This window comes from Protopterus annectens, chromosome 7.part1 (assembly GCF_019279795.1).
Source record: "Protopterus annectens isolate FY-2018-M chromosome 7.part1, PAN1.0, whole genome shotgun sequence".
NCBI lineage: Eukaryota > Metazoa > Chordata > Ceratodontiformes > Protopteridae > Protopterus > Protopterus annectens.
In genome coordinates this window covers 257,172,517-257,193,723 of record NC_056740.1, presented here as the reverse complement: position 1 = coordinate 257,193,723, position 21,207 = coordinate 257,172,517, and the positions used below count along the sequence as shown (strand labels likewise).

Here is a 21,207-nt window from a genome sequence, read left to right as displayed (position 1 = left end):
CCCTCTTGTAAATTTGCACTTGGATACTCCTCCTGGGCCCATCTCAATTTTTTTTTTTTTTTTTTTTTTTTTTTTGAGTGAGCAAATATCTGCTTTTACTGTATTTGTGTTTCTTCCTACTTTATTTTGCTTTTGCGTCATCTTAAAAGTACTCAGTTGTATTTATTACTGCTTGGTGTAACTCATTCTAAGCCTTTTAGTTTAAGCACTTGGGCTTCAGACCAGTTGTTTTACATTAAGAAGGTTTGTGGTCTGCACTGTGGTGGCAGAACAGGTAGCTTACATCCTAAGTTGGGAACTGCTGATTGAGGGCTCAGTGTCTGTTATTCTAAAAGTGTATTAATTCTGGTTTAAGCACTTGGGCTTCAGGCCAGTTATTTTACATTAAGAGGGTTTGTGGTCTGCACTCTTGTGGGAGGAGAGGCTGGACTCTGCCCTTCTGAGCTGGGAATATCTGGCTAAAGGCTTATAGTGCCTGCATATTTGAACTGCTTCTTACTGAAATTGGTACACCTTGTTTGCTGTAGCATAGACTAGATCCAGGCCTGCTGAATCTAGCTTTGTTTGTATAACTTGAGCACTAATCCAGGCAAGTATTCAATTGTATTTATTACTGCTTGGCAGTAACTTGATTAAAATGTAGCTATCATTCTAAGTCTTTTGGATTAAGCACTTGGGCTTCAGAGCAGTTGTTTTACATTAGGAAGGTTTGTGGCCTGCACTGTGGTGGCAGGACAGGTAGCTTACATCCTTCTAAGTTGGGAACTGCTGATTGAGGGCTCAGTGTCTGTTATTCTAAAAGTGTATTAGTTTTGTTTAAGCACATGGGCTTCATGCCAGTTATTTTACATTAAGAAGGTTCATGGTCTACACTCTTGTGGGAGGAGAGGCTGGACTCTGCCCTTCTGAGCTGTGAATTTCTGGTTAAAGGCTTATAGTGCCTGCATATTTGAACTGTTTCTTACTGAAACAGGTACACCTTGTTTGCTGTAGCATAGACTAGATCCAGGCCTGCTGAATCTAGCTTTGTTTGTATGCTTGTTTGCTTGTTATTTCCATGAAATGCTAATTCCACCTAAAATGCGGCTTTTCAGTGCTTCTGTGGATCCCTAGTGATATCTGCATTGCTTACAGTACTTATTTCCTTGTTTCACTTGAAAGAAAGTTACTGTTTGTCATTTTTGCATTTAAGTTACCTGCAACAAATTGCATTTGTTACCTGGCACTTGCTCACTAAAGCAATTATATAAGTCGGCACTAAAAAATTAAAAGCACTACACCCTCACAAACTCCCCTTGAGTACTTTGTTCCCCATTGGCCCTTTTTTCAATTATAAAGGAATTCCCAATACTTTTCTAGCATGTCCAAAGGTCAGTTGTCAATCTCCTCTCCGGTCCAGCTGGTGAATCTGGGAATCTTGAGGCAATGTTACAACTGCCTCATGTACACAGACAACCCTCTCCTCATCCCAACAAATTCCAGCACATGTGAGAGATGCAACCATATAGCCAAACTGGAGGCTAAGCTCTCTCAACTCAGTGTTGGCATAACCAGCCAGGAGGAGAAGGAAACCACACTCACTACAGTTCCAATCTCACATAGACCTACCACGATAGCAAACCAAACACATAAACACACAAAAACATACTCGGAGGCTCTAAATAAAAATCTGCCTAAGCAGGAGAGACCTCCAAAGCAGACACCCAAGCAACCGCTACCCCAAAACAAAACACGTGCAACACATAGCTCACAAAGCCAGTGTGCCGAACAGTCACAGCCCTGAAGGCTAAACAACACACCTGATACACTTGTAATAGGTGACTCTATCGTCAGGCACACTGACGTCCCGCTCACCAGGCTGAACAAGGAGAAGGTCACGGTGAGCTGCCTGTCAGGCTAGGATCCGCATAACACAAGCACTCAGGTCACTCCAAGGCAAGTACAAATATGACTCAGTCATTGTCCATGCTGGTGTGAATGACCTGAGACGTACCTCACTGGACTACATGAAAAGAGACATAGAGGAGCTCTTTGAGCATGTAGCCCAGGCCGGTATGACCCTGACCTTGAGTAGCATCATACCCTCACCAAGAATGATGCCACAGTATGAAGACAAGATGATCAATTTCAACAATTGGCTTAAGTATTGGTGTCATTCAAAGGAGATCCAATGCCTGTCAGCCTGGGATGACATGCTTGACAAGCCACGATGCTTCGCTAGGGACGGCTTGCACATGTTACCCCTGGGCTTTCAGATATTGGCAAAGGCTCTTGCCACCCCCATAGTGCCTTTTTTAGGCAAGGCTCAGAAGACAAACCCACCTCCATAGGTATCACAAGGGATAAGAAACTAAGAGTAATGCTACTCAACGCCAGAAATCTAAACCTCAAGATGCATGCACTCGAAACTCTCCTTAGCATGGAGAACATCGATATCTGTGCAGTAACAGAAACCTGGTTCAAGGCTCCCGAGAGCACCCCAGCACTACCAGGTTATACCTCATACCATGCTTTTCAGCTCCGAAACTTGGACCGAACCACAAAAGGAGGGGGAGTATCAATATTCGTCAAAGATACCCACACCTCCAGGTTGGTGGCACAGCACGAAGCATCAGAGACTATCCATGTGCAACTAACAGTGGGTAAAGCTGCCTTCCAGTTTATAGCCTGCTACAGACCACCCTCCCAAACCTAGGAACCCCACTCGGCCTTCCTGAGAACACTGGAAAATATTAAGGTGTCTCCAAACACCATTATATTGGGCGACTTCAACTACCCAAACATAGACTGGGAGCATTACTCTAGCTCCAACACCCTAGCCCAAAGGTTCCTAGAGTTTATAAACTCAAATGCTATGGAACAACTTGTTACCACTCCCCCAAGAGGGGAAAACATACTGGACCTGATCATCACCAACATGGGGACTCTATGCTCCAGACCAGAAGTGTATCTCTCGCTGGTAAGATCAGACCATAAACTAATCTCACTGGATATTCACATCCCGACCCCACCCCCTGCCCAGAAAACCACAGTGAAAAACTTCTCTAAAGCAAATTTCACACTCCTCAAAACCGAGGTGGAATCCTTCAAAGCCCCCGGGCCTGTGGAAAATATGGCCCAGACCGCAGAATCCTTTATAAACACATTCTATGAACACCTTCAGGAATTTATGGATCATGCAATATCAAATAAAACCAAGACCCAATCCTCCAAAGGCAGACGTCCTGTCTGGTGGACCCCAGCCATAAACTATACAATAGAAGGAGGAAGCTACTACATGATAGAGCAAAATCCCAAAAAGGGAAGGCATCTCTGATCAGTATTAGCAGAAAACTACGGGCACTCATAAAATCGTCTAAGGCCAGCTTCGAGAGATAAATTGCACAGGACACTAAGGATAATCACAAGGCTTTCTTTAGTTATGTTAGGAACCTGGGTGGGAATTCCCAGATATGCTCAGAAGTGGTCCAAAATGACAAAAAATACACCAAACCCACAGACATTGCCAACATCCTAGCTGACAGGTTCAGCAAACCCCACCAAAAGGGCAAATATCTATCCCAGCAGAGTGCTGCCCCCCCCTGACATCTCAGATGCTCAGGTAAGACTCGCCCTCACCAAAGCAAAAAACACAGCATCAATGGGACCAGACTCCAAGAAGAGCTAAACCCAAACATAAAACTACTGTTCAATCTCAGCCTTACTACAGGATATGTACCCAAAGAGTGGCGTACAGCAACAGTGGTCCCTCTCCACAAAGGTGGTGCCTCAACGGATCCTGGAAACTATCGCCCCATAAGCCTGACTAGCTTGGTCTGCAAAGCTATGGAAAGGATCATCATGGACCTCATAAATAGATATTGGGGACCTACAGACACTGGATCCTACCCAGTTCGGCTTTGTTAAGGGCAGATCCTGCCTCTTAAACCTGGTCGATTTCTTTGAAACAGTCACCAAGGCCATTGACGAGGGGAAGGCGGTCCACACAGCCTACCTGGACCTCGCAAAAGCCTTCGATACAATACCCCACTCGGGCATTATAGATAAGCTCACCAGCTTAAATATAAACCCCTATGTCACTAGATGAGTTGCAAACTGGTTCAAGGACAGAACCCACATGGTTAGAATTGCTGGAGCCATGTCAGACTCCAAAATCGACTCTCCAGCCAACACAAGCATCCTCCAAAAGGGCCTCATAGAAACAGACAACTGGTGTCAGAGCCATGGCCTCAAGCTAAACGCCAAAAGGTGTATAGTGATCCCCTTTGGCAAAAACAAAGTGCCCACAAATTACCACATAGGTGGTAATCCATTAAGTACGGAAGAAGTAATTTGGGACCTGGGGACCCAAGTTGATAGCAATCTCTCATTTGACAACCATGTGGCCAAAGTGGTTAGAAAAACATTTTATATAGCCCACCTAATCATGAAGGGATTCACATCTAGATCAGGGGAGGTCATCGTGCCTCTTTACTCATCCCTCATCAGGCCCATAATTGAGTACAGTGCCCCTTTTGGGATGTGCCTTACCAGACACCTGCAGCAACTGGAAAGAACCCAAAAGTACCTCACCAAGAGGATCAAAGGGCTCAAACAGATGCCATATGCTGCCCGGTTAAAGAAACTCCAGCTCTACTCAGTGGCATACCACCTGCTCAGAGGCGATCTGTGCCTGACATATAAAGCCATGTCCAACCCGGAATTAATGGACATGCTGCACCTCAGAAATTCCAAATCCCATTGAGCTACGCGCTTGAGAGACTTGAACCTCAGCACCGAAATAAATAGGACATGCTGGAGGGACAGATTCATAACCCAGAGGCTCACTTCACTCTGGAATAAAATCCCAGTCCAGGTTAGGCAGAGTCCCTCATTGACTGTCTTCAAGAGGAATCTTGATGAGTGGATGGGAGATCGTAGGTTTACCCGGGGTATCATTTCTGTGTCACTGTTAGACAGAGGCACAGTATACTAAAAAAGGGCATAGCAAAATTAATTTAAAATGGGTGGCGAAAGCCAAACACACTCTGGCTAGGCTTATAAATGCCCTAGGGCAGATAGCCTAGTATGAACCTATGAACCTATGACATCCTGTCAGAAATCTTCTGCTAGACTTTGTGTTAACTTTAGCGGTTTTGCTCCTGTTCATTTTGAACAAGTTTTCTGTAGACTGCTCAGGTCTTTTGAAGTTTGAGACATAATATTTATTGGGAAAATACTGTATTAGGTTAACTTTGTGTTTTTGGCTTTCATTTTGTCCAAGAAATTTGATATTCTTGGTTTTCTAATGCAGTGTTTTTTTTAATGCAGAAGTTCCACTTACAGAATTTTCTACTTGGGGAACATGATATCCCTCTTACATGTATAGAGCAACTTGTGACAGGTATGTAAATAAAGAACACAGCCTTAAGTTTGTTGTATGGAGCAGTGATAAGTTGCTAAAATTGCCTTAGTAAAATTACATTTAGTAGATTTTTTTCCCTTATTGTGTAGTTGATTATATGCACATTTGAAAGAGATGTACAGTTGCACTACCTGCCTTCCATTAAATAGTAATAAAGGGTTACTGTAGTGCTTTTTTTTCTTTTGGGAGTAGTAAGATACAAAAAGATTGGTAGTTTTTCTTTCTCATTTTTAACTGAATATATTCCTAAAAACAATGGAACAAACATAAAATGAAACTGGTCTTTTATACAGGAAAGGTAAACCAAATGTACTGAATTAAGAAAAGTATAAGCATTGCACTTTTTTTCTTAAGCATGCACTATCTAAAGAAATGTGTGAAAGCCTACATTTGCTTCTTTGGGAAGTGTTGCAGTTTGAAAATTAAGCCATCAGTGTTTCTTGACTCGACAAAAACCTGCAGTGCTCAAAAGACCAATGCTGCTTGGAAGTTGTTTGTCACATTATGATGCTTTATTTGTACAGTAACTTGGTGGGACACCACTCCTCCCTGAATTATTACTGTGGAGTTAGTGTTTTCTGAAAATACAAACTATAGTCACAGAAAATCCTGTCTGCCTCTCCTTTAAGAGGAAAGCGAGACAATAAATTCAAGTACCTCCTTGAAGACTGAATTGCTGTGAATTCCTGCTGTAACATATGCAAGTGGACAGAGCTTACCTTTATTATATTGCCAGTGTGGACTTTGCAAAATTATATTTTGATAGTGAAAGCTAGAAACAATCAGGGCAAAGTATATTTTCATTTAAATGTAGTTAAGCATTTGCTGTCTCTTAAAACCTTTAACTTTGTGCAAGAATATTTCTTTTTTCTTATTTATTTTGTGTAATACTTCTTGTTTATTCCATTTAAATGAGTTTATCATTCAATTTAAATGCGTGTGGCTGATGTGTATATTAGCTTAGTGGCATACATCTTGAATGGGTACATCTAGTGGTGAACATCTGCCCTTTAGAGTAATACTTCTTAAGCTATTGCTACCATTCGGGTTCAGGCGCCTAGGCAGCGAGACATTTCCCTGTGGTACATCTGACTGGGGGGACATGGCTGAAGTGACAGTCAGCTGCAGAGAAATATGGCTGTTTGCAAATTCCCTGTGGGCAAAGATAAGCACATACTGCCATGCTCACAGCTTTAATAACCAAATGCATGGAGGCAGAAGAAGTAATGAGTGTTGTGCTCAGTGTAGAGTACATACTTATGTAACTACAACATGCGGAAGAGTGCTCCAGCATGGAGGAAATCCTTCAGGCTACTGTAGTCACATGTATGCTCCAGTATGCATTTTAGGTAATGTTCCCTAGAGAATGTAAAAGGGGTAATGGTCCACACACACCGATTATAAAGGTACTGCCCATTGTGCACTGCATTTGTACTGCCACTGGCATACCCTCTGGCCAGCCTGCTGCTGATGCCTGCCATATTGCCTGCTATCTCATGTTCCTTTGGGGAACATGGACATTGTTTTCTCCCTGTGACTTTGGTTCTTGAAGTTGTGGGCATGTCACACATTCTTTTCTTTGCCCACAGGGAATTTGCAAACAGCCATATTTCTCTGCAGCTGACTGTCACTTCAGGCATGTGTCCCCAGTCAAATGTACCACAGGAAAATGTCTCGCTGCCTAGGTGCCTGAACCCCTTCCATTCAGATATTCAAATGTTGGCTTGATTTTGAAATTTAATTTAAATGCTTGTGTCTGGTGATTTGTTTATTAATGACTCACCTTGAATAGGTACAACTAGCAGTGAGTATCTGCCTTTTAGAATGTTATTTATCTGTTGCTACCATTCAGAAGCTGGCTTATCTTCAAATTATTTCTATTCTTGGTTTGCCAACGCAATTTGGCTGGTAGTACACTAGACTGGAGAAAAGTCTGTGTGTGTGTAAAAGAATCTTACACTTTCAGTTATTCATGGCAAGATTACACTGTAAGGCACTTAAACTCAGTCCAAAGTTAATAAAATCCTTTTATTTCAAGAATTAAAGCGGAGATCTGCAGCTGTATAATGTAAAGTGTAGTTGGGTATGTTAAATGCTAGGTGTTACGCAAGGCAACAGTGCAGGTTTACTCTATGCCTTTAAGGCTCATCAACTCTCGCATATTATGTTTGCTGCAGATGCATGAATTGAGAGCCCACTGCTCATTTATCACACATTTTTGGTAGGTAGAAGGGAGGGGTACTGTAAATTAAACAACCTGTAGCCTGCAAAACAGTTGTCTTCAAAACGTGTAGTCTTGCAGCCACAAGGTACAAATACAACAGTATGTCTTACAAAGCAGTTATTTTATTTTTTAGTCAGCATAGTAAGAAGTCAGGCAGAATGACCTCTTTGGAGTAATGGAAAAAAGTCACTTTCACAACTAAAGATGCAGATTGAAAGTAATCCAGCCTGTCAGTGTGACAATGATGTGATAAACGTCACCTTGAGTGCAGTTAAAATTCAGTCGACTGAAGCCAGTGATGGGGATAGTATTAGCTGTAAAAGCAGAATATGCACCAAAGTAGATGTTCTTCATGTTTTACTGTTGCAGTCATTACATTTGGGTAATCTGCTAGCAAGTTGCCCTCAGTCGGCCTGAATTCCAAAGTCTTGGGTCCTGCGTCGGTTGCTGTCTTCTCTTCCATGATGTCAGGTCATCAGGGGTATAAAACATGCAGCCGACGCCATTTTCTTTAGTCTTTCATGCCGCGTGGTGCCCGAAGCAGAAGCATTTCGCAAGTGCCAGTTGCCTGACTACTGAAATATTCGAGTTTGAGTTTCAGAACCAAAGTCTTCACTAAAGCTAAGTGCCCTCTTGGGGAAACTTTTTTCTTGCCTTTTGCTGATGTCAGAAAAAGTTAATAATTGCATTACTTGTGGGAAGCAAATACCTCATAAGGATTTCCATTTATACTGTATTCCTTGCCTAGGCCCTGATCACAATGTGCTTGGCTGTCGGTTTTGTGTTAGATTTAACCAGCGCACTATTAAATGTCGGTATATTTTTTGCATCAAGTATTTTGGAAACAGATTTAACTACCCCAGAAATGTCGTCTGATAGCAATCCGACTACCGGAGTACATAAAAAAATGCAAAGAAAAGGACAAAGAAAGGCAGTCGAGATCCAAAACCGCCGACAAAGCTTCTCCTAAGCCAGTCGCTGGTTCGCCGGTACTCAGTGAGCCGCCTTCGCAGCCACTGATGCCCGCTACCTTCAAGTCGCAGACCTCTACCAGCACCCATGTGGAGTCCGGCATGCCGCAAGATACTCAAGGTATTGGACCAACGGATGTATCTCCCTCAGATGGGTCTGGAGCCGCTGAGCTGGCACCGGCTTCTGAGGGTGTATTCAGACCTCAACATTTGTACATCAAACCGACGACAGCTGCAAAACCAAAGACAAAAGCAACTTCTAAACCTAAAAAACTGACGCATGAGCCACGTGCACAGGCCTCTATGCCTAAAAAACATATGATCAAAATGGCTGAAAACCTTATTACCTTGATCGGGGTACCCATCCCCCTCCAGAGGCCTAGGCAAGACACTGATTATGAATCTTCAGATCAGGTTTCTATTTCTTCTGATTCCTCTTCTGATCAGGAATTATCTATACCTCCCTATGAGGATTCTGATGCTGAGGAGTCGATTCCATCTGCATCTCCTCCTGAGGATTATTCATTTGGAGAAACCTTGCATACTTTGAGGGAGCATTTTCACTGGGAGAGTCAAGACTTCTCAGAATCAAAAAAGAGGCTCAGGGATTTTCTTCTTCTCCCTCAGCACAAGCCTTTAGCCATTCCCCCTGTTTTAGACATTGTGGATAATGTGTTTTCAGAGTCAAGCTTGACCCCTGACTCCTTACCTCTGGCTCCCAGTAAGCCTGACAGATATTAGAGTCCCTGACTCTCATAAATTTTTATTTAGAAACCCTGCTGCTGATCCTGAAACTATTTCACAGGGTCCAAATGGAGTTAAGGCCTCAACAGCAAAAAACCCTACCCCCTCTGACAGAGATTCTAGGGCACTGGACAGATGGGGAAAAATGGTTTATACATCTGCAACCATGGCAATCAGGGCCTTAAATTGTCAATTTCATATGCTTAAGTCCAACAACATGTTATGGGATTGCTGAAACAGAAAATGATGTTGATTTCAGAATGTGCATAAAATAAAGAATTGCAGAAATTATTGCATGCAGCTGAACAAGTTGGAAAGCATACTTTGCAATGTGGTTTTGATTCTTTAGAAGCTTCCTGCAGGGCTGCAGTTACTGGATCTGTGATTAGGAGGCATGCCTGGTTAAAGAAACACAATTTGCCTGATCATGTTAAAGCTAAATTGCTAGGTGCACCTTTACAGCATGATTCTCTGTTTGGTATTAAGGCAGAAGAGGTTTTAAAGAAAATGGAAGACAAAGCTAAGTCTATGCAAACTGTTAAAGATTTCTTACAAGTGCAGCCACCAAGATTCAGTAGACACTGGCCTACAAAAAACTGGTCCTTTCCTGTGTCAGACAGAGCTCAAAGGGGCAAATCCAGATGCCCTAAGGGTTCCAGGTACCAGGCTCAAGACTCATACAGGTCAAAGCAATGGGGTGCATCCACCTCCAAATCTGGAGGAGATAAAGCGCAAACCTACAGAAAGCAATCCCAATGACTTCTCTCTGCCTACACCAAGCACTTATCTTTTGGCAGCACCCATAGGGGGAAAATTAGCACTTTTTGCTCAAAATTGGCAGTTAATAACCCAGGACAAGTGGGTACTAAACATCGTATCACAGGGATACAGATTACATTTCCACACTCTGCCAATGAAAAATGGTTGGCCAGATCTGCCAAAAAGTTAATGGGCAGAGGCATAGAAACGGGTTACGTCCCTCATGGATATGGGGGCCATTTAGACAGTACCAGAACGGGAAGAAGGACAAGGTTTTTACTTGACTGTTCTTGGTGCCCAGAAAGGACAAGGCCTGGCGGCCAATACTGGATTTATCGATTTTGAACACATACCTGGACATTCCAAAATTCAAATGCTCACTTTGTAGCAGCTTCTTCCCATGCTGGGTAAGAATGCTTGGCTGGTGACTTTTGACCTAAAACAGGCATACCTGTATGTCCCAGTAAGACAGTCACGCAGAAGATACCTCAGATTCAAGGCTGGCTTAATGCATTACCAATTCTCTGCACTGCCCTTTGGCTTATCTACTGCGCCCAGGGTCTTTACAAAGTGCCTGGCACCAGTAATTGCATTTTGCAGACAAAGAAGTATTCAAATATATCCTTACTTGGACTGTCTCATTCAAGCAGAGAACAAGGACACTCTTCCACGTCACCTGGCATTTGTGAAAAGGCTTCTAACATGCCTAGGGTACACAGTAAATGAAAAGAAATCACAACTGGTACCCTCTCAAAAGATAACATTCCTGGGTGCAAGCTTGAATACAACTGCCCAGATGGCTTACCTCATGCCAGACAAACAAAGGCAACTGACTACTTACTTCAAACTGATGGCAACAAAAACCCAGTCTTCTCCAAGAACAATTCTGCAGACTCTGGGCTTCATAGTGTCCTGCATCCTACTAATTCCATATGCAAGACTGCATATGAGAAAACGTCAGTGGTACCTAAAAAGTTTATGGAATCAACATTCACACAGTCTGGAAACAATGATTCCTCTCATTCCCTGCCTGCAACAGGAGTTTCTATGGTGGGCAAAGGCCTGTCACCAAAACATGGGACGACCCTTCACTCTACCCCCTGCCAGCCAAACCTTAACAACAGATGCATCAGATTATGCCTGGGGGGCCCACATGGCAGGAAGATGCATTCAGGGCATATGGGCACCAAATCAAATGATCTACATATCAGCCAGAAAGAGATGCTAGTTGTTCAAAATGCCCTAACAGCCTTCAAGGACTTACTTCATCCAAGAGAACTACTGATAAAGACAGACAACACCACAGTCATGTGGTATATAAAGAAGCAAGGGGGCACACATTCATACCCTTTTTGCAGATTAGCCATGGCACTGTGGGACACAGTTTGACCTACCAAATACATCTTCAAGCTCAATTCCTGCCAGAAAAAACAAAACACTCTGGCAGACGATTTAAGCAGAAACCTAATGGATCCTCACGAGTGGATTTGGAAACTAAATCCACAAGTCTTCAGCATGATAACAAAGAAATGGGGGAGCCCATACATAGAGCTATTTGCCTCTCCTCAAAATTATCAACTGAAAAGATTCTGCACAAGGAATTATCACAGACAAGCATGGAAAGTGGACGCCCTGTCCTTCAGTTGGAAAAACCTATCAGTTTACACCTTTCTTCCTCTGCCTCTTCTACCCAAGGTCCTCCTAAAAGTCATACAAGAGAAGCCAAAGATGATATTAATTGCCCTGGACTGGCCCCGCCAATACTGTTACCCAACCCTAAGGAACTTGTCTCAATACTCAGCTTGGACTTTGCCTCAAAAACCACAACTACTGTCCCAGCAAAACAATCGCATCCTGCACAATCAACTACAGACTCTGAACCTGGCAGCATGGCTAATCCTGTAATCATACAAACGACACCTCTCAGTAAAGCTGTGATGGATGCCATTTTGGAAGCCAGAAGGCCTAGTACTAGAAAATCTTATGCGGACAAATGGAAGAGATTCTGTGCTTGGAATCAAGCACAAGGAACTGATACAGCAGAACCACATATTCTTCAGATATTACAATACTTAACTGAGATGCTTGACAAAGGCCCATCTTTCTCATCAATCAAAATCCATGCCTTTTCCATTTCGGCTGATTACAATATAGAGCCACCAATCTTTTCTCATCCTTTACTAAAGCAGTATCTTAGAGGAGCCAAATATTTAAGGCCTCCTAGAAGATCACCATTACCTGCATGGGACCTCAATTATGTGTTGGAAAAGCTCACCCTGCCTCCATTTGAACAAGCTGCTACCGCTGATATAAAGTTCTTATAATGGAAGACAGCTCTGCTACTAGCAATTACTTCAGCAAGAAGAGTTTCAGAGCTACAGGCCCTCATGGCTGTAGAGCCTTTTATCATATTTTACCCAGACAGGACAAATCCTACTTTTATGCCTAAGGTCATTTCCAGTGTGGCTCTTAACCAAACAATTCATCTGCCAACTTTTTATCCATATCCACAGAACAAAGGGGAGAGAATTTCAAAGTGGATACGCCATTACATCCGTTTCTGCTACTTACACCATGGCAAACCTTTGTCCAAGGGCGTTAGGTCTCACTCCACCAGAGCTGCAGCTACTTCAGCAGCATTTCTCAGAGGAGTACCAACCAGGGACATTCTAGAGGCTGCTACTTAGAGTTCTGTTCACACTTTTACAAAGCATTACCATTTGCCTCTCTAAGTCCAGGGCAGGCTTTGCCACTTCAGTGCTGCAAGGCCTTATAGCCTCACCTAATGCTGTTTAGATCCAGCCTCTCAACCATAGCTTTGGGATTCTACCCAAATGTAATGACTGCAACAGTGAAACAGGAAGAACATAGTACAGTTGTGTACACTTACCATAAATGTAGATGTTCGAGTGTATTCACTGTTGCAGTCCAGGTTACCCTCCTGCCATCCCCCTGTCATTCTACAGTTTATCTTTCCTTCTCTATCTTCTACAATCTATGTGGTGTATTTGCTTGTAGATGAAGGTAAAGTTTATATTGATGCATGTATATATATAAATATATATAATATTGCTACCTTTTATGGGGCACCTGACATCGAGGGCAAGAAAAACTAAAGAAAATGGCGTCGGCTGCATGTTTTATACCCCTGACGACCTGACGTCATGGAAGAGAAGACAGCAACTGATGCAGGACCCAAGACTTTGGAATTCAGGCCGACTGAGGGCAACCTGCCAGCAGATTACCCAAATGTAATGACTGCAACAGTGAATACACTCGAACATCTACATTTATGGTAAGTGTACACAACTGTACTTTCTTTACCACGATATTACCTTCAAGTGTAAATTGAACTGATAAAGACTAGAGGTGGAATACATCTCCGAGAAGGTGAGAGAGTTAAGTAGCATGAAGCTGCAGAGGAGAAATGGAACTGTCAGCATGAACTGGTCATGCACAGGAAAGAGAAAGAGTGCCATCACGAAAGAGAACTGATAACTTTCTGTCAAAGGTAAATGAATTTCAGGGAGGAAACCCAGCCCTAGGTGTCAAGATCAGTATTAAGTTGTTTTCAGTATAAAGAGGGGAAAACTTTGATTATTTTATTTGCGCATATGTACATGTATGTAGTTAGCACAACAATTGATTAGGGGCAGTGCGTGAAATTTTTAATTACTCAGCTCATGGATAAGCAATGCATTTTGTCTAGATTGTGATAAAATGGAAACGATTTAGATAAAGTGCTTTGAACTTACTGCTGAAGCTTATAGGAAAAATTGTTTAGCGAACAAAGGAGGAAACTTGAAGATGGTGTTGGAGATGTACTTTAATAGAAGGGTGATTTAATGTCAGGTTACTACTTTTGAAATGCTGAGAGACCTACTGGTAGGGGAGCAGAGATTCAGTACTTTACTTGCATATGAGAATCCGGCTGTAACACTGCTGTTTAAATGTACATAGGGGAGGCCTCTTACCTAGTCACTTGGACACCGGTGTACAAATGGAGGATACCAAAACTACATGTGTATAGAGGAACTAATGGGAGAAGTCCAAAGCTTTAGTGGGTGTTATAAGCAAAGGGAAAGTCATACAAGTGCCCATCAAGGTCTTGTGTAAATATGTCCATTGTAATCTTCTGGGGCATATACATTCCAGATGTTCTCAATGAATGGGTGGGTAACAAAGACCATGTGAGGGAGCTAACAAAGGTAGCATCATGACACTGGTGGATTGTCTTGAAACTGCTGATGCTCCAGATTGTCTCAAAGGCCTGTAGTGTATGCTGGTAGAGGGTTAAGATGAAATTGCTAAGAGAGAGTGATGCTGCATCAGTCAGACGTAACTGTTATTATGTCTGCATAGTTGTTGAGAGGAAAATTATTTGCCCTGGCAGTCCTTTCCAGTTAGGTCCATGCTAGGAGCATCTTTTCAGGTGCTGTCAGCCAAAGTATATTCAGACTGGAAAGAAGAGGAAGGAGATGAGAATGTGGCTGTGTTTGATGATATACTGGCAAATGTATGATTTTGATTGAATAACTTGTACATGCAGGTTTATGTAACCAGGTATGGAGACGGTCAAGGAAGCAGGGAAATCCAGCCAGTGCCTTCATCCCCAGTTGAAACAGGTGCTGTGGCTGTTTCTTGGAGTGGTCAGGGGACCTAAATCTAAGCCACAACTTTTAGAAGGTACTGGACTTTCTGTGGAAACAGGTTCTTCAGAGAAAAAAAATGGTTGGTAGCAGTAAACCTGCATCTGAGATACACAGTTGTTATAAAATGCTACACTTACTTTAATCTTCTCTTATATGGGAAAGGATTACAGAGTAGCAACAGGAATGACTGTCAGCTTACAGTCTGCAAAACTGGAGGAAGGTCATCAGTGGAGCGCATAATCTTTAAAGGCAAAAGGGAGTCTGTATATTCGAACCAAGAGGCTATTGTACAGAAAGTTAACTCCTAAAAGGAGGCTAAAGGGAAAAGGTCCCAAGGCCCTCCCACAACTCATCCTATTCCTTTTTAAGGTCATTTGGACATAACAATATACAAAAAGGAGGCTTATATGCAAAATATTGACTGGATACTGAAATACTTGAGAAGATACTACAAAACTTGTAAACCGTGTCAGAAGATTGATAAAATAAGAAATAAAACAATGTACCCAGTCCTGGTATGGCACAGTGTAGAAACAGAAACCCAGTAGACAATCAAAACGTCAAGTTTATATTTTAGGACAAAGAAATGCCAGGTAAAAATGGCAAACGTGTTCTATTGTTATTAGAAATTCAAACCAAGAATTTGGTTTAGTATAACTTGATATATTTATATATACCTTTACCCATGCTTCATTTCTTGAGGGTTTTTCAAAAGGTTTATATGAATTTTTTTAAGGAGGTGAATTGTGAACAAGCTGAAACAAGTTTAACAGGCAAAACAGTTGTCCTTTTTCTATCACTGTTGAAGTATTCATCACACATGAGATCTCCTGCCAATAACTCAGTGCCTGGCCAAAGACTTTATATCTTTCCAGCATCATACATCAGGCATATGCTCCTCATGCAGGCACAGGGCATAAAGGTGACATACACATGCTCAATACTCGGAACTTGTTTGCCACCAGTCTGAAAGCCACGATTGCGCATGGGTCTGAGTACTATTCGCTGAGCTGGTTGTTACCAAGACATTTACAGATAAGTGCCTCAGTGGGGTTCCTTCTTTCCTTCTCTTTGTGTGCTTAGAGTCCATTTCATCCAGGAAGCGAAAATGTCAATGTAGGAGGCAGATTCCCCATAAAGATTGTCATGAGAAATGTTTGTCCTGCCTAGGTGCTTCTCAAAATCATACCCGGTGTCAGGTTTTTGTTCTGAAAACTCTTTGAGCCGCCTGTTGTCTTTGCCTACCGTCCTTGTGAAACAGTGTCTTAAGCTTTTGACCCAGGGTACCATGCATGGAACTGGCTTCTCGATGTTCTCTGAGGCTGTGTAAATATCCACCACAAGCGCTGAGGGAGGAAACAGCTGATCATTTTCAAAGGGCCCAAGAGTGGTTCCCCATATTCTTGTTAGAGAAACAGTTCCCAGTACTCTATAGTCTAGGCATGGCTGTGGGCCCCATAGGTTTGTCAAAGCTGACATCCCATTAAAAAGAAGCAGAAAACTAAGCATATTCCTCCCATTGCTAATGATACTTAGAGGGAATGACATAACTTTTACCCAAGGTTTGTTCAGTGCCCTGATGGCCTTGAACCCCCCCCCCCCCCCCCCCCAAGGGATTATCTGTTCCTGCTTGTCTGGTCCTTTACTCCTGCCAAAAGGACAAGAGAATCTGATTCCTTGGATGGGAAGCTGGATTCAGGAGTTGAATCCTTGGCCTATTTCTCTCAAATCACTTCACCCATAGACTATAGGTCAGATGAAGAGGATTCCTTGAGTCCTGATTTTCCCTTTGAGCAGTTGTCCTTTGGGGGATACTAGGTTCATGATGTGCCATATGTAGTCTTAACCGACCCATATGACCAGTTATGTTGTCTTGTCAGACCTTTTCCACCTCACAGGTAGCCTCTCATTCTCAAATCCTCCCATACCTCGCTGGTCGTAGTCTGTGTGTGTGTTTAGTGTGTTTGGGGCCTACTGAGTTTTGCTTTTAGTTTAATATGTCTGAGGCCCCAAAACCGATATTTTCTAAGTGCACTGAGTGTGGCCATAAGCTCTCCCCAGCGGATGGCCACACTCGGTATGTCCAGTGCCTTGGGGTTGAACACCTCTCCTCTGGGTGTTCTATCTGCGTGGCGTTCAACCCCAGGGCACTGAAGGACCAGAGGTCGAAGCTGATCCTAGCGGGACTCTTGCCCCCGGATTCGGCTTCAGCCTCCGGTGCTTCTGTGGCCTCCTCCCAGGCTTCGGTGGCGGCCACTCCTGCCTCTCTCCCCCCGGCCGGGACTCAAACTCCCGCTTCTGCGCCAGAGGAGAGGGAGACCAGGAAAGAAAAGAGGGAGAAGCACCACAAGCGGCGGGCCGAGGCCTCCGCTTCGGCCCTCCCGGCTAAGCGGGCTTCTCTCTCCAGGGCTTGTAGGTCTCCTCCTTCTCGGCTTCGGTCTCCATGCTTCTCACCGGGACCTGAGGAGGATGAGACCAGATCTCCATCGAGGTTATCGAGGTGGCACTCCCGGCCAGCCTCGGTGGCCTCGTCGAGATCCACCCGTAGCCTTTCGGATGCAGATTTGGACCAGATGATGTGAAGGTTCATCCAGGCCCAGCTGCAGATGGGAGTGCCCTGCCCCCCCCCCCCCCTCAGGGGGGGGTGCTCAGCACCCTTCTTTGCTCCGATAGCTCCTTCTCCGACCCACTTCCCGGGTTCGGAGCGCTCGGAGCCAGGCAGCGTTGGAGCCGGGGGTGGGTCTGCGCCGACAGTATCGGGTACTTCAGCTCAGATTCTTCCTTGAGTCTGTCGGATCCGAGCTCTCGGAGCCGTGGTCTGAGCTTCGGATCCGAGGGGGTCTGTGTGCCTTCGGCTCCGTCCAGGTTGGAGCACACTGGTCCTTCGGATCCGATGCTCTTGGCGCCGGTTCCGATCCATCCATCGGATCCGGGCGAGGGTCTGCTCTCTGATCCGAGAGAGAGCGGCTCTCCCTCGGCCTTCAGTGTGGTGGAGAGGGCTCTGTTGAGTGCATCCAGGCCCCCAGTCCTTGCTTCGGTTCCATCCCGCACTCCCTCTTGGTTGGGTCAGGCTTCCATCACCTGGCCACAGGGACAGCCTGCTTTGACGTCTCAGGTCGTTCCCCTGGAACAAGATGTGGCTGGTGAGACATCCTCAGACAGCCCCCCCGAGGATGTTCCTCACAAGCGAAAGTGCAAGAGGAGGCACGTGGACTCCCCCGAGTCCTTGACAGAAGACACGGATTTGGATGAGGGGGAAGGCTCCCCAAGGTCACCCCCAGAGGATGTCTCATTTGGAGACATCATGGAAATGCTTAGGATAAGGGGGGGTGGTCCGCCCCCAAGGCTTCCTCGGACGAATCTGTGTTCCTGGAGGCATTCGAAGCAGGCCCATCTACCTCTTGCGTGTCCCCTCCGGCCGACCCCTTTGTGGACCTTATTACCACTAGGGCATGGAAGGAGCCAGACACTGTGGAGCCAGTCCCCAAATGTCCAGACAGAATTCTAAGCCCCCCCCCCCACTGAGAAGTCCCGTTGGAGCAAGGGACCCCCCATAGATGCCATGTTGGTGGCGGCAGCCACCAAGAGGGAGTTAGCCCAAGAGAGTCCCTCAGTCCATCCCCCGAGCAAGGAGTCTCGCTCGATGGACCATCTTGGGAAGCGGGTCTTTAGTTCAGTGACCTTAGCTGTAAGGTCCCTGAACTACATGGCACGTCTCATACGGCAGCAGCGAGACCTTATTAAAGAGTACGCTACATCACCCCCAGAGTCCATGTCGGCGGAGGACAAACAGTTGTACTCCACTCGCATGGCCACTCTTAGGTCTATATCCAACACCTCTATGCGGCTTGTATCCCACGCTACAGAGGGAGCCGCTAGAGCCAGCGGAGCGGGCCTAGTTATGAGGAGTCAGGCTTGGCTCCGACATTGTGATTTCGCAGAACCCTTCAAGGCGTCCTTTTTGAATGCCCCCTACGATGGTTCTGCCTTATTTGGCAAGACAGTTCGCGAGACTTTAGTCCAGAGCGAAAAGGACGGGAAGACGTCTGCCGTCAGAGTCCGCTTCTCTGCTCCCCAGAGGTGGTCCTCCAGGAACCAAAAGGGACAGAAGAAGATGTGGTTCCAAAAGTCGTAACAGTCCCAGTCCGCTCCAGACTCCCAGTCCTTCCGCGGCAGAGGAGGACAGGGTGGACACCACCCTAGAGTCAGAGGGGGCCCGAAGAACGTTGGGTCCAGAGAAACCTTCTCTGATCTGCCCACGCAGCAACCCTGAAGGGTTGCCCGAGTGCTCCACTCTGGAGGCAGTCCGGGGGCGGTTCTCGAGGCACCTGGCAGCTTGGGAGTCCATTACAACAGACCGCTGGGTGCTTCGTTTCTTATCCAGAGGATACAGAATTCCCCTTTCTTACATTCCCTACACCCCCGAACACCTCCCCAATGTTCCATCCAATCAGAGGGAGGCTGCAGCTGCAGAAATTCGGCAGCTTTTAGAAAAAGGAGCTATCCAGCACGTCCCCCCAGAGCAGTCCAGATCGGGTTACTACTCCAGGTTCTTTTCGGTGCCAAAAAAGATGGGGGACCTAAGGCCCATCCTCGATCTTTCCCTACTAAATCTGTCAGTAACCAAAGAAAAGTTCCAGATGGTCACTCTTCAATCTATTCTCCCCCTCTTGCGGGAGAACGACTGGATGTGCTCGATAGACCTCAAGGATGCGTACTACCACATATTGATGGACGTGTGATCCAGGAGGTTTCTCCACTTCCGGCTGGGAGCCAGTCATTATCATTTCAGGGTCCTTCCCTTTGGTCTCACCTCAGCCCCCAGGGTGTTCAGCAAGGTATTAGCAGTGATAGCGGCCCACCTGAGACTCCAGGGAATGCAGGTTTTCCCATACCTGGACGACTGGCTCCTCACTGCTCCGACAAGGCATCTACTATGCTTAGCCAGGGACTACTTCCTCAACCTTGCTCCGCAACTAGGGATCACTATAAACTCAGACAAGTCCTCTCTCACCCTGACTCAGGTGATAGATTTTATCGGGGCCAGACTGGACACCAACAGGCAACTAGTCTTTCTAACTCCCGACCGGTTGCACACATTGAGGGCACATGTGCGGGCCATCTTTCAATCTTCGAAACCTCCGGCGGGATTGGTTCTGAGGGCCCTGGGGTCCATGGCATCCGCAATAAACCTTCTTCCCATGGCGCGTCTGAACATGAGGATTTTACAGTGGACTCTGCAAGTCCAGTGGTCCCTTTATCTGTACCCCTTGAGTCACCCCATTTCTCTCAGCAGAGCCTGCAAGAGGGCTCTCGTTTGGTGGCTTCAATAGCTGGACCTCCAGGCGGAACGCCCCTTTGCCACGACTTCCCCCCCTCGCCACGGTGACCACGGACGCCTCTCGTCTTGGGGGGGGGCATTATTCGGGCAGGACGGTCAAGGCACGTGGAACGATTCGGACACCTTATTGCACATAAATGTTCTAGAGATGAGGGCAGTGCTGTTGTCGTTGCAAGCACTTCAGAGCCTTCTGCCTGCAGGAACAATTGCAATCCAGACAGACAGTATGTCTGTGGTATGGTACATCAACAAACAAGGGGGAGCCAGGTCTTACCCACTCTGTCGAGAAGTCATGAGAGTGTGGGAATGGGCGATCTCCACCAACCGCTTTCTCATTGCAACGCACATTCCGGGACAGACCAACATCCTGGCGGACAGACTGAGTCGCACCATCCTTTCGCCTTATGAGTGGTTCCTCAAGTAGCAAGTCGAATTTTTGCCGTTTGGGGGCAGCCCTGTTGCGATCTCTTCGCATCTCCCTCTCATTCCCCCTGCCGGGGAAGCCCCGAGGGACGCCTTGGTGCATGCTTGGCCACCCGGTCTTTTCTATGCCTACCCTCCTCTTCCCCTCATGCTGAAACTCCTTCAGAAAGCCAGTCGGTTGGGGAGCAGGATGATCCTCATTGCCCCATTCTGGCCTCGCCAAGCTTGGTTCTCTTACCTCTGGTCTCATCGACTGAATCTGCCCTGGATTCTAGATCCCCTTCTGTATCTAATTTCCCACCCCCTGGGGCTCCCACTTCCCGACCTGGTCAGCCTCAAGCTTACAGCTTGGCTGCTCCAGTTCCACTTGTAGCTAGGACTCCCGGTATCTCATCTCCAGTTAAAACTATCCTAGTAGCAGCGCACAAGCCCTCTACTAGGCAGGTCTATGGTAGTAAATAGAAGCATTTCTCTATCTAGGCGGAACGCCATAATTTGGATCCTTTTACAGCCCCCTTGCCTGCGGTGCTGGATTTTCTTTCAGGTCTTTTTAATGGCGGAGCTAGCTGTTCTATGGTTAAGGTTCAGTTAGCAGCTATCTCTCATTATCACGTAGGTACTGAAATAGGTCCTTTGATTACTACAAAATTGTGCAAAACGTTCCTAAAGGGCACCTTTCTACTTAGGCC

The 21,207-nt window shown here is 45.5% G+C and overlaps 1 protein-coding gene across 2 annotated transcripts in view; it reads left to right on the top strand.

Annotated features, from left to right (window-relative positions):
• MTMR10 (myotubularin related protein 10) overlaps positions 1-21,207 on the top strand; it is a 1,193,387-nt gene that overhangs the window by 370,280 nt on the left and 801,900 nt on the right. For both annotated transcript variants that reach the window (XM_044078705.1, XM_044078706.1), the window contains exon 4: positions 5,311-5,383. In XM_044078705.1, coding sequence (XP_043934640.1) covers positions 5,311-5,383 — 73 coding nt within the window. The remainder of the gene's footprint in view (positions 1-5,310; positions 5,384-21,207) is intronic.